At 42.9% G+C, this 18,395-nt stretch overlaps 1 protein-coding gene and 1 non-coding gene across 2 annotated transcripts; one reads left to right on the plus strand and one right to left on the minus strand.

Annotated features, from left to right (window-relative positions):
- Positions 1-3,286: 3,286 nt before the first annotated feature.
- On the minus strand, positions 3,287-3,844 carry LOC136479783 (uncharacterized). The gene has a single exon (XM_066477535.1). The coding sequence runs from the start codon at positions 3,842-3,844 to the stop codon at positions 3,287-3,289; it is 558 nt and encodes a 185-aa protein (XP_066333632.1).
- Positions 3,845-11,883: 8,039 nt separating this feature from the next.
- Positions 11,884-11,990, plus strand: LOC136484533 (small nucleolar RNA R71). The gene has a single exon (XR_010766055.1). It is a non-coding gene; the product is annotated as a small nucleolar RNA R71 (small nucleolar RNA).
- The last annotated feature ends 6,405 nt before the right edge of the window (positions 11,991-18,395 follow it).

Here is an 18,395-nt window from a genome sequence, read left to right on the forward strand (position 1 = left end):
ACCCATATGCAAATAATTCCCAAGATAACAAGGAACCAGGATATCAAATAGCTAGGTAAATCCCTACGGGTATCAAGGTGGACTCATGCATATGATTAAAAGTTATTAAGGTGAATAGGACAACAAGGAAGATCCCATGCTATACTTGCCTTCTTCAAAGTTCCCTTGCTGGTCCTGGTCATCAAAGAACTGCTCCTGCTCACCAACGAACTGCTCACCGTCTACACTCGATCACAATATAGCACCACATAAGCATCCACGCAATCATGCACGAAGCAAACAAGAACTATTATTAGAACAGTACACCAATAGTGGAAATACAAGTTGAAAAGCTTGTAAAACTATTCTACACGTTGTTATGAACACACAGACGCGAAAAATCACCAAAAACGGAGCTAAAATGGAGAAGATATGATGATTTTAGGCTTGTAAAACTATTCTACATATCTACTATAACCCATATGGAATCAGTTCCCTTTCTGTGTTACTAGGCAGCCCTACTATAAAGTCCATACTGATCTCATCCCATTTCCATTCTGGGAATGTGTAGTGGTTGAAGTAGTACTGCCGGTCGCTGGTGTTCCGCTTTCACCCGTCGGCAGGTATCACATCATGCCACATAATCTACGACATCTAGTTTCATCCCGTTCCACCAATATTTCAGCTTAAGGTCCATGTACATTTTGGTGGATCTTAGGTGGATGGAGTATGCTGATTGGTGTGCTTCAGTCCAATATCAGTCTTCTGAGTGTCTCGTCTAGGGGTACGCATATCCGATTCTCGTACCACAATGTCCCTTGTTCATCTACCTTAAATCCTAGGGTTTCTTTCTCAGCACTCTGCTTCTTGAGTCGTTGTATCTCCTCATCTTTGTCTTGAGCTACCTTTATTCGATCTTCTAATGTGGGTCGCACGTGTAGGGCATTTAAGATGCCATGTGGTATAATCTGTAAGTCAGGTGGTGGACTTCTTGGGCGAACTCTGGTCTTCGATTTAGGGTAGTAAGGTAGTGACAATAGGATTTTTGACTTAATGCGTCTATGACTAGGTTGGCTTTCCCTTGGTGGTATTGTATACTTAGGTCATAATCTTTGAATAGCTCCAACCATCTTCGTTGTCATAGGTTCAAATCAGGGTTGGGTGATTATGTACTTTAAACTCTTGTGGTCCATAAATATCTCACACTTGTTTCCAATGAGGTAGTGTCTCCATATCTTGAGTGCGTGTACCACTGCTGCTAATTCTAGGTCATGTGTTGGATAATTTTATTCATGTTTGTTTAATTGTCTGGAGGCGTAGGCGAATACTTTATCATCTTGCATTAGGACACATCCTAATCCTTGTTGGGAGGCGTCGCAATATACTACAAAGCTTCTGTGAATGTCGGGTAGGGTGAGTATTGGGGGCAGTGGTTAGTCAGGTCTTTAATTTTGGAAGCTTCTTTCACATGCTTCTGTCAATTTGAATTCTTTTCCTTTCTGAGTCAAGGATGTCATTGGTCTAGCAATCTTGGAAAATCCTTCGATAGATCTTCTATAGTAGCTGGCTAATCCAAGGAAATTGTGAATCTCTGTCACATTGGTGGGTTGCTTCCATTCTGATATTGCCTTAACCTTTTCTAGGTCTACCTTTAATCCATCTACTGTGATAATATGCCCTAGAAAAGCAACTTCTTGTAACCAAAATTCACACTTACTTAATTTAGCATATAACTCATGTGCTCTTAACTTGTTTAGTACCACTCTCAAGTGTTGTTCATGCTTTTCGGCACTCTTGGAGTATATGAGGATATCGTCGATGAATACTACTATGAACTTATCTAGCTCTTCCATGAACACTTTGTTCATCAAATTCATAAAGTATGCTGGTGCATTGGTTAGTCCAAACGGCATCATGGTAAACTCATATTGTCCATAGTGAGTTACAAACTGTTGTCTTTGGTATATCGCTGAGTCGAATCTTCAACTGGTAGTATCCTGACCTTAAGTCTATCTTCGAAAAATATTTGGCTCCTTTTAGTTGATCAAACAGATCATCAATCCTTGATAGTGGGTACTTATTCTTGATGGTGACATTCATTCAGTGATCGGTAGTCAATGCACATTCAGTAGACTTCCATCCTTCTTCTTTACAAATAGAACTAGTGATCCCCAGGGTGATGAACTTGGCCTAATATATCCTTTTTCTTGAAATTCTCGTAGTTGTTTCTTCAATTCTTCCAACTCATTGGCTGCCATCCTGGTATGGTCTCTTTGCTATTGAGAATGGTTCCAGGGAATACATCGGGGTATTCACATACTACATGCACATTCTTCAACCGTCTTAGCTTCTAGGCTGCAAACCATTGGCTGAGCTTTTGGAGCTTGGGGGTGACATTCTACTTTTATTCCATTGTGATTTATCAATGTTACTGTCTTGTCTCTGCATGATATATTCCCACAGTGGTTCTTTAACCAATCCATTCCAAATATTATGTCCAGTCCTTCTGTCCTTAGTACTACTAGGTCTGCTTGAAACTCAACTCCGTCTATCATTATCTTTACTCGAGGACATTTTAGTGAGCATTTGAGGACAGCTCCGGGGGTACATATCTAGAGAGGGGTGGGGAGTAACGCCATTCTCAAATCATTTTAAGTGCAAAACAAGCAGAAACACATGAATGCGAGGCTCCTGAATCAAACAGCACGCTTGCAGAAGTGGAGTTAACAAGGAACTCACCGTACACAACATCAGGTGCTTCCTGTACTTCTTCCGCATTTACGTGGTTGACTCAACCTTGCCCAAAAGTTTGGGGGTTCCGTCTGCTGTCCAAAATTCTGAGGTCTAGTGTGTCCAATTCCTAAGGCTGTTGTCCAATTGCTAGCCGTGGATTGTGCGGGGGCAGAGGTTATTGATTTATTTGCATATGGGCATTGGGCAATTCTATGTCTAGGTTGTCGGCATCCAAAATAGGTCTGGTCTGTGGTTGCATTGTTATTACTCTTGGGCTGGGTATTGTTGTTGTAGTTCTTGTAAGAAGATGTGGTTTGCTGCGAGTTAGGTCCAGATGATCTGTACTGCATGGTAGACTGGTACTTTGCGGGTGCAGTGTTGTTGGTCCTGACCCATTGCGTCCTTTCTTGTTGATGGGCATGCTGTAGGTTGAACTTACGCTTCCTTCACCTTCCATCTTGGAGCATTCTTCTTCCAATAGTATGGTACGGTTCATCCGGGTATTGAAGTTTGGATAGATGTGTGTAATGATTTGTGTTCTTAGAGCTGAGTTAAGTCCTCTTCTAAAGCATCTCTATTTCTTCTTGTCGGTATTAACATCCTCTGGTGCATAGCGGGATAGCTTCATAAACTTGTGGATGTACTGATTTACTATCAGTGCTCCTTGTCTTAAGTAGCAGAATTCTTCTGCCTTCATTTCCACTATTCCTTCGGGGATGTGATAGTTGCGGAATTCTTCTATGAACTCTTCCCACATGATAGCTTCGGGGTCATCAACTGCATCTTGGTAGTTTTCCCACCATTCTCCTGCAGCTCCAACCAACTGATGGGTAGCTAGGGTGACCTTTACTTCGTCGGTTGTGTGTACGACATTTAATTTCTTAGTGATTGTAGGCAACCAGTCATCTACTACTAAGGGGTCTTCTTCAGAAATATCAAAGGTGGGTGGGTGAAGCCTCATAAATGCTGCCATTTTTCCTTGTCCATTCCCATTGTTAGGTCTTCTAGCGATGGCTTCCATGAGATGTGTCTGGCGATCCATAATTTCTGCCATGTTGGGTGGGGGTGGTAGAAGTTCTTCGACTGGATCTGGAATGCTTTCATTATTATTTTGGTTAACTTCTTCTTCCATTGCTTCACTTGCCCCTTCTTGTGCTGGGATGTTGTTGTCATGTGGTTGTTCTTGCCCATGATTTTGATTTTGCTACCTACGATTTCCATTATTATGTCTGCCTCTTGGTGGTGGTGCAACATGTTCCTCTTCAAGAACCTGCCTTTCAGCTGCCCTTTCTCGGTGCTGCTGAATTCGGGTGGATCTCCTTTCCATCTGTTGCTTTAGCACAACAAGGATGAGAAGATGTCTCATGCGGCATTGGAGCAGAGGGGTTTTTGGGTGTACATATGAACAAGCGAGCATGCAAGAGCACACAATCATATTCAAACACACACACATTATATTACATTGCACGAACAGTTACATATATGATACAAGGTTGCATCATACATCAACTGCTAGAAGATTACTATGTGTCAACTAGCGATGATACTAACGACACTACTTCTAAGGATACATTCATTCTATGTGTAGTCATTTATTTATTTTACAGCTATACACTATGACTTGACTTAGCTATTTTACATGAACTGCATCTCGTGAAGGTCCTGGCACACAGCTTTGCCCTTTTATTTGGCTAGCTATTCTTCTCACAGCGCAAAAGTTCACGTGCATATCCATTAGCATCCTGCCCTGGAAGGAACTCGTGATGGCCCGGTTGTATTTGCATCCCCAGCAGTCTTCTTGGTGTTGAAATTATCAGTGAAAGATTCCTCAGTATCATTGCCTCCATCATGATCAAACTGTGACTCCCTTGGTATGTATCCATGCAAGTCATAGTGAGGGCGATACAGAATATATCTTGAATTTGCTGGCGCCTTACCCCATGGATCCTTTTCAAGAATTTGTACTTCATCGTCTAGGGGCATGGCGAAAGTTCTCTTTCCTTTATTCATCCTCCTTGAATGTTTCTCATGATGTGAACGTTCAAGGGCCTTCAGTAATTCTTGCCTGTAGTATTCCTTCTTTTCTCTCATAGTTGCCAGTTGTGATTTCATTATGAGTAGTTCCAGTTTTAGAGCTCTTGTTTCCGCTTCAGCATCCTTGGCCTTAGTAGTCCATTTCTTCAATTCCCGTTGCTGGTCTTCATAGAGAACGTCGAGAGCATGAAGGTACTTGACTGTGGACACTATAGTGTACTCCAGTATTTGATGTCCAACTTTTTCCATTGCTTCAACCTTTTCTCTCCATATTGGGGTAGTTTGATCCATCACAGGGAAAAATCTTGCATGGGTATTGTCAACCTTTGCTTCATAATCCTGACAAATATCTACGAGAGCTTGGCATGCTGTGATCTAGCACGTGTCACTTAGTTCTCTTCCATATGTTGGGATGCATTAAGTCCTATACCCAGGGCTTAATGGATGCTCTACAACATGCAAGTGTACCTCGCACTTGGGCATACCATCCTCCTGATACTCAAGTCCATAGTATATGGGAGGCTCAGTACAACCAAGGTGCTAGAGTGTCTCCTAGAGGAGCTGTAGGAATCCTCTGATGGTCAGACAGTCCGATTTAACCCAGTTGTCCTCCATCTACTATAAAATTTCAACACTAGTTAAAAAAATTTGTAATACAAGTGAGGAGTAAAAGTTTGTTCCTATTAAATGCGTTTCAATCCTAGGGCTTCATCCTACGGTCAAGCTCGGCTCTGATACCACTCTGTCGGCCCCTCATTTCTGAGAGTCCTTTAGTGCATCTGTACTTGCGCTAGGATCACGCACAAGTACGCACGACAACAGAAATGGCACACAGATATTTGATGAAACACCGAGTCTTTTATTGATATCTAAAGATAGGGTCTTACAATAGTGTCTCTAAGGGCATAGCCTTAGGCTTTACATGACTAACGAGCTTCATTGCCATGAGGCGGAATTTTATTACAGCGGGTGGTAGCTATGATAGCGATATTCTACGACGTGGTGACACATCTAAACCACAGGCATGCTTCAGCGTGGTCGAAACCCTAGATCCTAAGAGTCCTTCGCGTGACTCCTAGTCTTCATGGTACGTTTATTTGTCATTGTGGCAGTCTTCCTCAGCATCAAAATCTATGAGTCAACAATGGGTGAGTACGGGCGTACTCAGTAAGCCCTAACCATAGGGTTTGGGCTTGTGGATGGTGAAGGCTTGGTGGTGTGGAGGATGGTAGGCGATGGTGGAGGCGGAAGTAGTGAGGTGGTATGGTTTAGTTGAACATAGGGTTAGGCCCTGGGAGAGTATTACCATTCTCGCCAGTTCCTAGGTTAGTATTAAGCTGCATTAATCACATTAGTCTAGTTTCATCACACATAAAAGTAAATCTAATCATAAGTGATCTCATCCCGGCGATTGCCCATTCCAAGGATGTGGCTATTCGAATAGATTCAATACGCTCTACATAGGGTGTACACTTTTCCCCACATGATAGGTGCAATCCCATCCATGATCAGTGGACGGAATAGGCCTAACGTGACACCGTACCCGAAAGTACGCGACCTTAGATGTCCATATAATTATACCACGGCTTCCCAGGGTTTGGAAACACAAGGCTACGGATGATACCACATCATCCAATTTAGTAACCCAGATGATACCACATCATCCAGTCAATATTAGGTATGGGCTCGAACACGGCCAAATCAAGGGGCTTAATGTGGAGGATCACATAGCAACCACGCCAACCTGACCACAGAAGATCACATAGCATCTGTGTCATCTCCTGATATTCCGTTGCCACTCCGGCCTCCTAGTAGAATTTTATACTTCTATGTAACGGGGTGTGGGATCCAGCCTACCCATATAGGCATGTGGCTATACGAAATATCTCACTAGGCGAGATGACATATGAACCGGTCCTTATGTGACCGAGGCGAGTATCTCCGAACAGGAACCCTCACTAGGCGATCCTGCCAAGGTGACTTACACCACATAAGTTACCCCTCACTCGCCCCTTGTCGGTATCAAGTTCATGTTTACCAGGTTTGGATTCACAGTTAATTTCCTCGGGTTCATTCATGTCATAGAGCTTAGTCATAGTATCAATATCATAATCGAGCTCATAATCCATTATAGTCCATGTATTCATAAGGAGAAATTATATATAATATAAGTTGAGTTTAATACGTGGAGGTGGAGAGCAGAGGGTTTATGGTGGAGGGTGGCAAGGTGTAGTTATGGTGGTAGGGTAGCTAGGACTTGCCTTCATTGTTGTCATGATCCGGATCTTCTACGTAATCTGGGTCCTCACTTTCTTGGTACTCACCGTCTGTCAGTCGGCGTTTAATAAATAATCTACCACTAAATACAAACACGAAACAAGCAACCAAATACAAGCATAGAACAATATGGTGGTACTAGGTTGAATAAATAGAGCTTGATTTTAGAAGAATTTTGCGAGTGGTTTCACGTAAAACGGAGTTTGGATGAAGAAGATATGGATTTTAGAAGTTTATATATAGTTTGTGAATTAAATAGAATTTATATACATTTTTTGGTGTATGGAAAATGTGTGAAAATTATATGGGTAGGTTATTGGGTGCATGCAGTTTATTTACAATTTTTTTGAGAATTTTTCTAGGCTTGTAAAGTGTATTTTAACTCCTTGTGTACAATAGCCGAGTACCTATAGCATTTTCCTATGCTGTGCTGTGTGTGTGTTGTGTGTGTGGGACATGTGGGCCAGCGGTGTGGGCCAACCTGGCGTCTGTGTGGAGACGGCGGGGCGGTGCCATGCGCCTGGGGCCACAAGACAGCAAGAGGGAGAGGGGAAGGGATAGATGGATGGGGACGACAACGGTAACGGCAACGACATTGTTGGCGTTTCTTAGCATCACTACACAGGAACGTGTTCCCCGGCAACGGCGCCAGAAATGCTTGTTGGCATTTTTAAACATCGCTACTAGGTTTGTAGTCTCCGGGCAGTGGCACCAGAAATGCCATGGTAGTTCTTTACGTTTACAGAACAAATCCACAAGCGCATGGAATTACCGTTGTAGCATTTCACCCGGAAGTATTTAGGGTATCGTTTATTTATATTTTCCCAAAGAAAGGCATAGTATAAAAGACTCTAGTATGGATATGAACAAGATGATAAGCTTATAAAGTGGACCAAAGTTCATAGCAGGGGTAAACATTGTATACATTCAAGATAATGGACACACACACGAGCCTATCTCGGGGGTGAAGAAGGGTGAAAGAATAAAGAATAAAAGAATGGGTCCTAACAGGAGTAGGCATATCCTAATACAACTATGCAAAGAATAGTGTGTGTTCATACAAATACATGGTTAGGAGTTAGAACTAAGCATGAGATGGGTCGGGAGACCTCTGAGTACTGGTCTGCCAGCATCCTCATGAGGCAATTTAGACTCCTACACCGTACCCGAACATGGGGGATTACGAAGGATGGACAGGGCTGTCATCACCTGCCGCCTACCCGTCAACCGTGGAGTAGGAAATGTATCCGCATGTTCCCGTGTACCTAAGCACCATGCCCGTGTACTAAGAAACTACCCAAATCTCCCTAGGACTCCGACCCTATGGATTGACAAGCATAGGACTTGGTGCACGACGAACTGCCACCTTAACTTAGCTCTACTTCTAATCATATATGTTGTATGAATGATTAAGCATAAAGTTCTATATGCTAAGTTCATAGCATAAGAACTATACTCTAGTTCATAAGCATAACTATATTGATAATATGAGAGCAAGTACATATTGGAACCGAATGTATTTCTCATACCAAAGATAGCCAAGATATCCAAGCTCTTCACTACAAGCTCTTGCCTAGCTCCAAACTACTAAAAGATAAAAGAGTACAAAGGTGGGATGAGGTAGAGCTTGGGAGAGAGCTCTTCCCCTCTATTTATACACTCTTCAGGTCGGTTTAGGGGTTATACATTGAAACTTCCCAAACTGACCTCCCCTAGCATTGATGGCACCCCTTGACGAAGGTGGGCCGGAGAGGAGGGAGAGGCGGTGCGCCCGCACCCCTGGTGCGGCCGCACCAGGGCCGGCCCCTCTCGCCGCCGCCTTCGCGTGGTAGGCTTCTGGTTGGTTCTAGAGTGCATCTTCGTCGGTTGTTGGCCAAAATTTGATAGGTAGGTGGGCCTTCTCCTTATTCCTTTGTGCAAATCTGCTTTGCACTTTGCTTGATTGCGCATTTTGGTTTTATTTTCCACTGTATCTGTGTATAAGTCCTGCAAAACAATGTTCTTCCAATACAAGTGGAACTATGTCAATATGAAAGACATATGTATGTAAATTATTCCTAGTTCTCCCTTTTTGGTCTTTAGTTGGCGGTCGGATTTGGTCGATAAGGACTGCCAACAAAAGTGCCATGCTTATTACAAAGCATTCTTCCTTGATTTGTATAAGTCGACATTTTATCCACCCTTTATTATCTCGTTACCTCTGGAGCTTTTTAGCTTTTCTCCAAGTCTTGGGCGGTTGCAAGGTAGAACGGTTTTATAGAACTGCTTATCATTCATTCTTTGATCGACTTTCTTTCTGGAGGTTTCGAAAATTTTGCAAAACAAAGTTAAGTTCCTCAAATGATTCACTCGATCACTCAATAATGTGTATGATCCTCACCAAAGGCTTTTGATGTTGCCCTTTCTTTTCATCCTACCATTAAATGGTTTATGTGGAGCTTTGGGTAGGTATGAAAATGAGGCATACTTGCATCACATAATTTTGCTAAGTCAAAAACCGGATCCAAGGAGATGCAAGTCATACACTTTGATCAAGAAGTGCAAGTGTGTGGAATTTTCAAACTTTTTGTTTTGAACTCCTTTGTCATGCCTCTCTCTTTTGCTTTGGTTTTGAAAATATGAGCTATCTTTCTTTTCTTTCTCTCATGCTTTTTAGCATGGATATTTAATTTCTCTTTTTTCTATTTTTTTCTCTCATGCACTTTGTCATGGATGTTTATTCTTCTATTTTTGTATAACCCATATTTTCTTTTGTCAAACGAAGAACTTGGAGAGAGAGAGAGATTCACAACACAATGGTGGAGTTTATTTTATTTGGTGGTCGAATGACATGTTTTTGCATAACTCTTAGTGTAAGAGTCAGCATATTTATATCTGGGTGTACGTGAATATTGATCATAGGTGCATGAAAATGATCTCAACAAGGGTCACAACAATTTGACAAAGCTCAATATGAATACAAGAAGCATATGACTATGAATAAATCATATGGCTTTGGTAGGATATATAATCATTGAGGAACTTTTGAATTTTAGCATTTTGAAAATAAAAACTCCGGATGTCAAATCTTTCTTATAACAAAGTCATAGCAAATTCTATTGTACCATATCATAACTCGCAACAACTTAGATAAGGATTTTGCATTTGCAACCCACAAGTTTTAAGTTTTTAGGATGAGATATTTTTAGCCAACAAACTTAAATCTTGGGGAAAGCTAAGTTATATACTAGGCATAGACGAAATATAAGACAGAGCAACTATTCATCATTTCAACAAGGAGAGACTAAAACATGCTTACACACATATGTGAAATGGAATGAATTTTTTTGTTCTTTTTATCATATTTCATTTTTTGGTCTTTTATCATGTTCTAATTTTTTTTAATTGTGATTGCAAGAAAAAAAATAACTAAAGGAAAAACAAGATACAAGTTACCTCCGTGGTAGGGGGTCCTCCCCCAAGCTAGCTTGTGGCCTATGGTCCTTCAGCTACTTTTATTATAACAAAGAGGCAAACTCGAGGACAGATATATAAATATCTCATTTTATTACTATTATTTATTTAATTGAGGTTCACCAAATATGTCTTTATTTTATCTCTATTGTCATCTTTAAGACTTACCCTCGTGATATTGAAAATGTTTTGCAGGGGTTAGTCCATATAATCAACCAAAGTCTATACTTAGCAGTTTTGGTTCAATAATTAAACTAAACATCTTGTTTAATTTAATTAAGATAGGCTAAATAACCTAAGCACCATGCTTAAATTAATGAGTCTATGAAAGTATGAGGAAAAATCATCTTATCCAAACCAAAACATACTTGCATAGAGAAAGGAAGCATGGAGGAATAACCAAGATTCATCCAGCGGAGATGAAGGAGTTTAATAGGTGAACTAGAGAACTACAGAAATTTTATTATTATTATTTTTTTAGAAAGGATTTTTTTAAACAAAGAAATATATATTTTTAAATTTTGAAAGTTTTGATGCATATGCAAGAATTTAAACATTCAATGTGAAAATTTAAAATGCATTTGGAAATCAAACATGAGATAACTACCGATTTACCTTCGGCAAGGACTCACCATTTATAGTCTGATGAGCGGGACTCTTCCTCTAGTTATCTGCAGTTGCATGGACATTTTCGAGGGAATTCTCGAGTTGCCTCCAGATTTTCCCCGAATGATTGATAGGAATGGCGGCAGCTATTTGAGCAATTTGAGTTTCTATCATTTTGTTAAAGCTCAGTTGATTTTTCACAGAGGAAAATAAACTTTCATTTTTTGTATTTATATTTTCAAACATTTTATCATTATTGACAAGCTTTTTAGTAAGATTTTTGTTGATTTTAGCTTGCACTAATACTAGATCTTTTAAAGATGGTTGATTTGAATTGTAATTCGAATTGAAATTTGAATTGAAGTTCGAATTATTACCTTGGAATCATGATTCATTATTACCTCCTTGTGGACGGAACCCGTTGTTGATGTAGGCAGCTTCTTCATGGGTCTTGGGGCAGTCGTTTTCCGAGTGTCCATACAGACCTCGCATGTCATATGCGAGTCCATGGTCTTGATGGTGCCGTACATTGCTTCTTTCTCATGGGCACGTTCGTCAAGTCTTTTCATCAAGAGGTCTAATTTTGCGGCAAGCATATCCATGTCCTTCACAGTATGCATGCCTTTTTTATTTTGGGACCTCTCATTGCTCCATCCTTGATTTGACACCATTTTGTTGATGAGAGCCGTAGCTCCATCTATGGTGAGCGAGAGAAAAGCTCCTCTAGCAGCGGCATCTATGTGTCCTCTTGACATGGGTGTTAACCCATTATAGAAATTTTGGAGGATCAGCCAATTCTCCATCCCGTGGTGCGGGCAAGCAAGGATGTACTCTTGCAGCCTCTCCCATGCCTCAGGGATGGACTCCATGGAATTCTGCTGGAAGTTGAAAATTCTTCCCCGCAGGGCGTTGGTTTTGCCCATGGGGAAGAATTTTGCAAGGAACGCCGTGGAGCATTTAGCCCATGTGTTGACAGCTTCCTGATCCTTGTAAAACCACTGTTTCACCTTCCCCACGAGGGAGAAAGGAAACAGATGGAGCTTGATGATCTCTAGGGCGACATCCTTCATAATGATGGTGTCGCACAGCTCCAGGAAGGGTTGGAGATGCACATTTGCGTCCTCGCTTGGCAAACCACATAATGGGTTTGCCTGCACCATTGTGATCAGCCTAGTATGGAGTTCAAAATTCCTATCACCCATGTTGATACCATGTCCAATGGGCACGTTAGCAACGGCGGGGACGGAGAACTCACAGAGGGTCTTATAGGCCATAGCGAAAGTAGTGGATGGTGCGGTACAAGACCGGTTCTTCCTCAGGAGTGCCTCCGGGTTCTCGATGAAGTTTTCTAGCAGAACAAAACCACTCATACACTATCTTGTTTTCATCCACAACAGGAGAAAACAAGCAAAGTTATCCTGCATAAACAATGGCAACTATACATGCATATTATCATGGACATGTCCTACTAGATTATTTTAACTAATGCCTTCCCCGACAACGGCGCCAGAAATGCTTGTTGGCATTTCTTAGTATCACTACACAGGAACATGTTCACCAACAATGGCACTAGAAATGCTTGTTGGCGTTTCTTAGCATCACTACACAGGAACATGTTCCCCGGCAATAGAGCTAGAAATGCTTGTTGGCATTTGTAAACATCAGTACTAGGTTTGTAGTCTTCGGGCAATGGCACCAGAAATGCCATGGTAATTCTTTACGTTTACAGAACAAATTCGCAAGCGCACGGAATTACCGTTGTAGCATTTCACCTAGAAGTATTCATGGTATCATTTATTTATATTTTCCCAAAGGAAGGCACAGTATAAAAGACTCTAGTATGGATATGAAAAAGATGATATGCTTATAAAGTGGACCAAAGTTCGTAGCAGGGGTAAACATTGTATAGATTCAAGATAGTGGACACACACACACGAGCCTATCTCGGGGGTGAAGAAGGGTGAAAGAATAAACAATAAAAGAATGGGTCCTAATAGGAGCAGGCATATCCTAATACAGTTATGCAAAGAATAGGGCGTGATCATACAAATACATGGTTAAGAGTTAGAACTAAGTATGAGATGGGTCGGGAGACCTCCAAGTATTGGTCTGCCAACAACATTATGAGGCAATTTAGACTCCTACACCCTACCCGAACATGGGGTTATGAAGGACGGATAGGGCTGTCACCACCTGCCGCCTACCCCTCAACCGTGCAGTAGGAAATGTATCCGCCTGTTCCCGTGTACCCGAGCACCACGCCCGTGGACAAAGAAACTACCCATATCCCCCTATGACTCTGACCCTACGGATCGACAAGCATTGGACTTGGGCACACCCAAAGGCACGACGAACCGCCACCTTCACTTAGCTCTACTTATAATCATATATGTTGTATGAATGATTAAGCAAAAAAGTTCTATATGCTAAGTTCATAGCATAAGAACTATACTCTAGTTCATAAGCATAACTATATTGATAATATGAGAGCAAGTACATATTGGAACCAAATATATTTCTCATACCAAAGATAGCCAAGATGTCCAAGTTCTTCACTACAAGCTCTTGCCTAGCTCCAAACAACTAAAAGATAAAAGAGTACAAAGGTGGGGTGAGGTAGAGCTCAAATGCGTGTTGTGTTTGTGGGAGAGAGCTCTTCCCCTCTATTTATACACTCTTCAGGTCGGTTTGGCAGGGGTTATACATGGAAACTTCCCAAACCGACCTCTCCTAGCATTGGTGGCACCGCCTGACAAAGGTGGGCCCGAGTGGCGGCAGAGGCGGTGCGCCCGCACCCCTGGTGTGGCTGCACCAGGGCCAGCCCCTCTCGCCACTGCCTTGGCGTGACAGGCCTCTGGTTAGTCCTAGAGTGCATCTTCATCGGTTGTTGGCCCAAATTTGATAGGTAGGTGGGCCTTCTCCTAATTCCTCTGTGCAAATCTGCTTTGCGCTTTGCTTGATTGCGCCTTTTGGTTTTATTTTCCGCTGTATCTGTGTATAAGTCCTGCAAAACAATGATCTTCCAATACAAGTGGAACTATGTCAACAAGAAAGACATATGTATGTAAATTATACCTAGTTCTCCCTTTTTGGTCTTTAGTTGTTGGTCGGATTTGGTCGATAAGGACTACCAACAGGCATCACCTACCGGTCCCACGTGACAGTGAAAGAACGAGGGAAAGAAGGGGATGGTGATCAGACGACAGTGACCACTATGGTAGTGAGAGCATGGGAGAGGGCTCGGGTTCGCCGGAGCTTCCTACGCCACTGGCCCTAGCCCTTGAGGCTCAGTGTGGAGTAGGGAACAGTGCTCAGGAGGCCTAGCTGCAGCCGATGATGGGTTGTCGGTGGCGGTGGATGCTCGTCATGTCATTGGCGTCTCGCCAGAGCTCCTACGGTGGCGCCGTGCAGTTAAAACGACCCTAGAGGCCTCAACTCTACTAACTGACTACATGCACGTGTGCGTGGAGGTGCAGTGCATATGCTTGTGGTGGTGTAGTGCCTAGCCGAGCCTCGCTGATGGCTAGCCGGCGTCCATGGCGGCTCGGTTGGGCTAGGTGCTCAGTGACCAGGCAACATAGAGGGAAAGAGGGACAAATAGGTGAAGGAGAAGGTGGAGGAGGGGCTCTAGGACTCACTGGCCACTCCTGTCGACCAATGGCGCAACAGAGAAGAAGAAAGGGGGAGGCGGCTCCAATGGCGTCGGCGGCTCCCGAATTGGGGAATGTTGCCCTAGCTCACTACAGAGGGGAGACGAGGAGGGATGGAGGGGGAGATGGTATGTTCTAGCTTGTGGCAAGGTTAGTAGAGGTGGTGGTGCGACGGGAGCGCTCCTGGCCGGGCCTATTTATAGGCCGGCCATGGAGGTGCCCGGCGGTGAGATATTTTCTCGCCACCATGGAGTTTTTCGCCGGTGTGCATGTGTTTCAACCACAAAGGTGGTCGGCACAGTGTGGCCCTGTCCGCGCGCACGTCAGAGTTTGATCTTATCCATGGTGGTCAACGGTTGACTATCGTCGGAACGCCGCATGTTCATGGCGAGCAGACGGAAAGAGGGGAGAAGAGAGAGAGAGAGAGAGAGAGAGAGAGAGAGAGAGAGAGAAAGAGCAGCAGGGCTAGGAAGCTTCGGGAGTTCGCCATTCCTATCCGTTGGTGCCGGGGTGGAGTGGGCGGTGACGCGGCCGAGGTGGCTTGCCGTCGACGCGGTATTCGCGTCGATGGTGAGGTAGGAGATGACGTCACTGACGGGGTGGCCCCGCACGTTAGTGAGCAAGAGAGGAGAGGGGAGGGAGAGCGTGGCGCCGCGTGGGTTAGGCCACGGCCGTTACCAGCCCAACACCGAGGAAGGAGAGGGCGCTCCCACGGGCCGCTGCTGGCCTAGCGTGGGAGGAGGGAGGAGGGGAGGAGATGGGCTGGTGCGGGCCGTGGAAAGAAGAATGCGCCCAAGGCCCTTTCCTATTTCCTTTTTTCCTTTCTATTTCTTAGATTGAGTTTGGTAATGAATTTTGAATTCAATTTTATTTGAGATGATTTTATAATATGTGTGCCACCATATGTTCAAACAATCTAGCAATCAAGCATTTCAAACAAGGTCACTCATACTATTTTTATTAGGTTGATTTATGAATTTATGCTATATTAATTCCTAGATGGATTAAATTTATTCCTACGTATCTGATTTATTCTGTTTTGAGTTGGTGTTTATTTGTTTTAGGTAAAGTTTTAAAAAGTTCAATTTTTAGCGATTTTTATTTTAGGGTCAAAATTCAGGGTGTTACAAGGTGCTTTGTTCCTGAATGTTGAACCGGGTAGGTGGTTATCTTCACGGCACTTTCATTGTCACATAGCAATGGCACTTGCTCAAATTTGATCCCACAGTCAAACAAAGTTGCTCTCATCCATAACAATTGTGCACAATAACTACCCGCCGAAATGTACTCCGCCTCGGCCGTTGATAGTGCAACTGAATTTTGTTTCTTTGATGACCAAGACACAAGTGATCTTACCAATAGTTGACATGTGCCCAATGTACTATTTCTATCCACCTTGCATCCCGCATAGTCAGAGTCCGAATATCCAATCAACTCAAATTGTGACCCCTTGTGATACCAAAGTCCAACATTGGGTGTATGCTTCAAATACCTCAATATTCTCTTTGTTGCCTTCAAATGACTTTCTATTGGTGAGGCTTTAAATCTTGCACACATGCATCCACTAAACATGACATCTGGCCTTGAAGCGGTCACATAGAGTAGGCTTCCAATCATAGACCGATACAACTTTTGATCCACCATGTCACCACTTGTATCCAAATCCAATTGACCATTAGTGCCCAAAGGAGTATGAATTGCTTTAGCTTCATCTAATCCAAACTTCTTCAACATATATTTGATGTACTTTCCTTGGCTCACAAAAGTGCCATTCTTCATTTGCTTGATTTGGAGACTAAGGAAGTAGCTTAGCTCACCAATCATAGACATCTCAAACTCATTTGTCATCATCTCTCCAAACTCTTGACAAAAATCTTGATTGGTTGACCCAAAGATAATATCATCAACATATATTTGCAACATGAACAAGTCCTTGCCAATCTTCTTGGTGAAGATAGTGTCAACCTTGCCCATTTTGAACCCTTTAGAGAGTAAGAAATCCCTCAATCTCTCATACCATACTCTAGGTGCTTGCTTCAAACCATACAAAGCCTACTTGAGTTTATACACATGGTTGGGCTTCTTGTCATCTTCAAAACCGGGTGGTTGTTCAACATAAACCAACTCATTTATATATCCATTGAGAAATGCACTGTTGACATTTCTTAGCATCACTACCAGGATTGTAGTCCTAAACAATGACACAAGAAATATTTTGCTGGTATTTCTTAACGTATACAGAAATATTCCGCAAGCGTACGGAAGTACCGTTGTAGCATTTCACCCTGAAGTATTCAGGGTATCGTTAATTTATATTTTCCCAAAGGAAGGCATAGTGTAAAAGACTCTAGTAAGGGCATGGACAAGATAATGTGACTGTATATTAGACCAATGTTCATAACAGGGGTAAACCAGGATATAATTTGGATAGTGTGACACACACTCGAGCCAACCTCAAGGATAAAGAGAAAAGAGAGAATGAAGAATAAAAGAATAATCCTAAACTGGAGCAGGCATATCCTAAAGTAGTTATGCTAAGATCAATAGATCATCATACAAATACATGGTTAAGACTAAGCTCTAAGCATACATATGGACGGGAAGACCTCCGAGTACTGGTCTGCCAGCAACCTCATGAGGCAATTTATGAACTCCTATACGAATACCCGAACGTGGGGGATTATAAGGGACGGACAGGGCTGTCACCACCTGCCGCCTACCCCTCAACCGTGGAGCACCGTCACATCCGAAGGTCCCCGTATACCTGAGCACCACGCTCGTGTATAGGGAAACTACCCGTATCCCCCCGAGACTCTGACCCTATGGATCGACAAGCATAGGAAACGGGCAAGACCGAAGGCACGATGAACCACCACCTCAACATAGGTCTTAGAATAATCATATATGTTGTACGAGCGATTAATCATAAAGTTCTACATGCTAAGTTCATAACATAAGAACTTTGCTCTAATTAATAAGCTTAACTATATTGATAAATAGAGAGCAAGAACATTTTGGATCCAATTGTATTTCTCATACCAAGTATTGCCAAGATGCTCAAGCCTCTCCAAAGAAGCTTAGCCTAGCTCCAAATACTACTAAAAGATGAAAAGTACAAGAGTAGAGTGAGATGTAGCTCCAAATGGTGTGTGTGTGTGAGGGGGGGCTCTCCCCCTCCTCTTATACTATTGTATAGGTCGGTTTAGGGGGGAGTATTTGGGGGAATCCCCCCAAACCGCGCTCTCCTCCATTAATTGTACCACCTCGGCGAAGGTGGTCCTGAGGGGCGCCAGTGGTGGTGTGACCGCACCCAAGGAACGCCCGCACCCTGGCTGACCCGCCTCACCACCGCCTTCGCGTGGTGGATCGCTTGATGGGACTGGATTGCTTCTTTATGGGTTTGGGGCCCAGGTGTGTTAGGTAGGTGGGCCTTTCTTCTATTTCTTGGCTTGAGTCTGCATTACACTTTGCTAGATTGCGCATTTTGACTATATTTTCCACCATATCCATGTATATGTCCTACAAAACCTTGATCTTCCAATACATGTGGAAATATGTCAATATGAAAGACATATGTGTGCAAGATGTACTAGTTCTCCTGTAATTGTATCTTATTTGGTGGTCGGACTTGGTCAATAGTGACCACCAAAAAGATCCCCCAAG

Source organism: Miscanthus floridulus, chromosome 9 (genome assembly GCF_019320115.1).
Source record: "Miscanthus floridulus cultivar M001 chromosome 9, ASM1932011v1, whole genome shotgun sequence".
Lineage (NCBI taxonomy): Eukaryota > Viridiplantae > Streptophyta > Magnoliopsida > Poales > Poaceae > Miscanthus > Miscanthus floridulus.

Coding starts and splice junctions, on each gene's coding strand:
- LOC136479783 (XM_066477535.1), bottom strand. CDS start 3,844: ATGGAAGAAGAAGTTAACCAAAATAATAATGAAAGCATTCCAGATCCA.